Source organism: Frankliniella occidentalis, unplaced genomic scaffold (genome assembly GCF_000697945.3).
Source record: "Frankliniella occidentalis isolate FOCC.00 unplaced genomic scaffold, Focc_3.1 Scaffold1899, whole genome shotgun sequence".
In the NCBI taxonomy this organism is placed as follows: Eukaryota; Metazoa; Arthropoda; class Insecta; order Thysanoptera; family Thripidae; genus Frankliniella; species Frankliniella occidentalis.
The window spans coordinates 1-2,471 of NW_026268994.1; the positions used below are offsets into that span (position 1 = coordinate 1).

The 2,471-nt window shown below is 68.3% G+C and overlaps 1 protein-coding gene across 1 annotated transcript; it reads right to left on the bottom strand.

The window, feature by feature from the left end:
- Nucleotides 1-274: 274 nt before the first annotated feature.
- LOC127751897 (atherin-like) lies at nucleotides 275-2,462 on the bottom strand (the record flags this gene model as incomplete). Its single annotated transcript, XM_052276149.1, has 3 exons — nucleotides 1,031-2,462; nucleotides 815-943; nucleotides 275-743 (listed from the first exon to the last, which is right to left on the bottom strand). Coding segments are annotated over exons 1-3 (1,477 nt in total), but the record flags the coding sequence as incomplete, so codon positions are not given.
- Between the last annotated feature and the right edge of the window lie 9 nt (nucleotides 2,463-2,471).

The window sequence follows — 2,471 nt, forward strand, 5'->3', positions numbered from 1 at the left end:
GGGGGTGGGGGTGGGGTAGTCTACGCGATGACCCCTCCCGCGCTTCCTTTCCATTTCAACAGCACATATTGCTAACCTTCAACCTGACTCTCCCGCCCCCTCCCCTCAGGGACCGCTCACCCATGAGCCTAATTGGGTCCGCCCCTGACCCTGACGGACGGGTCTCAGTCACGCACAGGGAGGGTGTGTCCCGCGCGGGGGGTTCGACTGTCCTCGCGCGGAAGTAATGTGTGTCAGGAGGAGCGTCATTGCGTGTCGTTATCGCGATACGCACCTGCCTCCCCCTCCCGGATGACGTAGCTGCCCCTGGTCACGCTCTGGAGGTACATGCAGTCCACCAGCTCCCGGATTTGGCTGCGCGAGAGGTTCTTGAGGAAGTCGTTGTCCAGGATGGCGGCCTTGATGAGCTGCTGCGAACGGAAGTCCTTCGGGAAGGTGGCCTGAGTCACGGACGAGCTTCCGGGGTCCGAGCTCTCCCCGGACACGCCCTGCTTCTTGGAGGAGGAGGCCGCCGCCACCCCCTGCTGCGCCGTGGCCTGCGCAGCACCCTGCGCAACCCCCTGTGCCGCCCCCTGCGCCGCCCCCGGCCCGCAACCGGTGGCACGGCCGCCGGCCATGGCGTGACGCACCTGCAGGGACGTGAGAAGCAGGCCCTCCCGGGCGTCCCCGCTGACGCCGTCCTCGCGTGCCACGTCCCCTCCCTCGCCGTCCTGGGAGAAGCTTGTGGCCTGCTGGAGCACGCTCTGCAACAACGGTGACCCTTCAATGCCTCGCAGCGCTCCCGGGCCGGCAGCGCCGTTGCGCTCCTACTCACCCTGAGCTTGTGGATCTCCCTCCGCAGCCGCAGCTCCGCGGCACGGCGCTCCTGCAGCTCGCGGCGCAGCTCCTGCACCTCCATCTCGAGCGCCACCAGGTCCCAGCCCGGCGACAGCGGTCCCTGTAGCTGCAGTCGGGACAGGCGAGGTCGGGTTCAGAACACGTAGTCTCAGGCAGACCACCCACCACGTCTTTGCCCACTGGTTACCCTCACCTGCACCGACAGGGGGCTCAGCGGTGGCGTGGATTCCTGGTGGACGGCGGTCCGGGGACCTCGGCAGCTGAGCGTCCTGCCGATCGGCTGGCCGCTGTTCCTAGCCGCCAGGTGCGCAAGGGGGACGCGCGCGCCCTGGCCAGCCGCCGTCGGCGTCATCCTCCGCGCCGGCGACGCGCTGTGGGCGCGCTGCTTCTGCACCTCCGCCCGGGCCGATGTGCGCGGGGAGGTGACCGCCGTCTGGGGTGGGCTGAGAGGCTTGCGGTCCATGGCGGGCGCTGGACCCGCAGAGCGGCCCTCTTTGCTGCGCGCCCGCCCGCCCGCGCGCTTGCAGGTCTCGCAGCCCACCCCCGACGCCGTCCCGGGCCCCGACCCCTTCCGGGGTGAGCACGCGCCGCAGTGCCGCCGCTGCTGAGAGTCTGGCGTGAGCCTCTGGGTACCCTGGTGCGAGCAGGAGGAGGACGACGACGACCCGGCGTCTGCCTCGAGTGACGTCGGCGTCCGCGTCCTCGGGGGAGGGGGTGGCGGTGGCGTCGGAGTCCTCGGCGGCGGGGTGGTACCTCTTCCGCCAGGGTGCGGTGACCGAGGCCGTGGAGGCTCCCTCGGGCGCACTGCACTGGCGTGATCCTGGTTGCCGGCGAACGACACGGAGTTCCCGGATGACGCCTTTCCTGCACTAGAACCACTGGTGGAGCCTGCACCGCCCTGACGGTTCGTCGTCGAGGTGGGGACAGCCCTGGCCTCCGTCACTTGCTGGGCGTCGCGGCCGGGCCTGTTGGGTGCAGTCCGGGAAGGCTCGGTGGACGAGGATACACTCGTAGGGCCTCGTGACGTCGCGGTCGTGGTGTGGGCCACCACTGTCTCTCCAGGAGGTGGCATCTTGGAGGCCGCTGTTTCCTTCGTCACGACCTTGCGAGCCGCAATGCCACCGGAGCTACCCGTCGACACGGACGTTGTGGACGATGACGACGCGATGCTGGTGCGGGCCGACGAGGCCGAGGGGTGGTGCGCCACAGGGTTCGGCGAGGCAGACGTCGCCGTGGGCGTCGGGTGCTTCACGGTGCTGGTCGGATGCGGCGAGACGCTCTGATTCGTTGGGACGCTTTCTGGTGGAGAGTGCGGGCGTCGTGACCGGAGATTTCCAGCCGGGTCTTGCACCTCTCTAAAACCATCTCGCTTGCCGAAGCTCTCTCCAACTGTCCGTTGCTGATCGCTCCGCTGTCTTTGCTGACCTCCCTGCACGTCGTTGATATTCGAAGGAGCTATTCGTCTCTGATCGCTCGCTTGTGATTGCTGTTCCTCAAGTGCGCTGCTCCGTGAAGCTGTCTTCCCCTGGTCGCTTGCTTGTGGGTGCTGTCCCTCCCGTGCGCTGCTCCTTGGAACTATCCGCACCTGATCGCTTGCTGGTGGCTGCTGTTCCCCCCGTGCGGTGCTCCGTGAC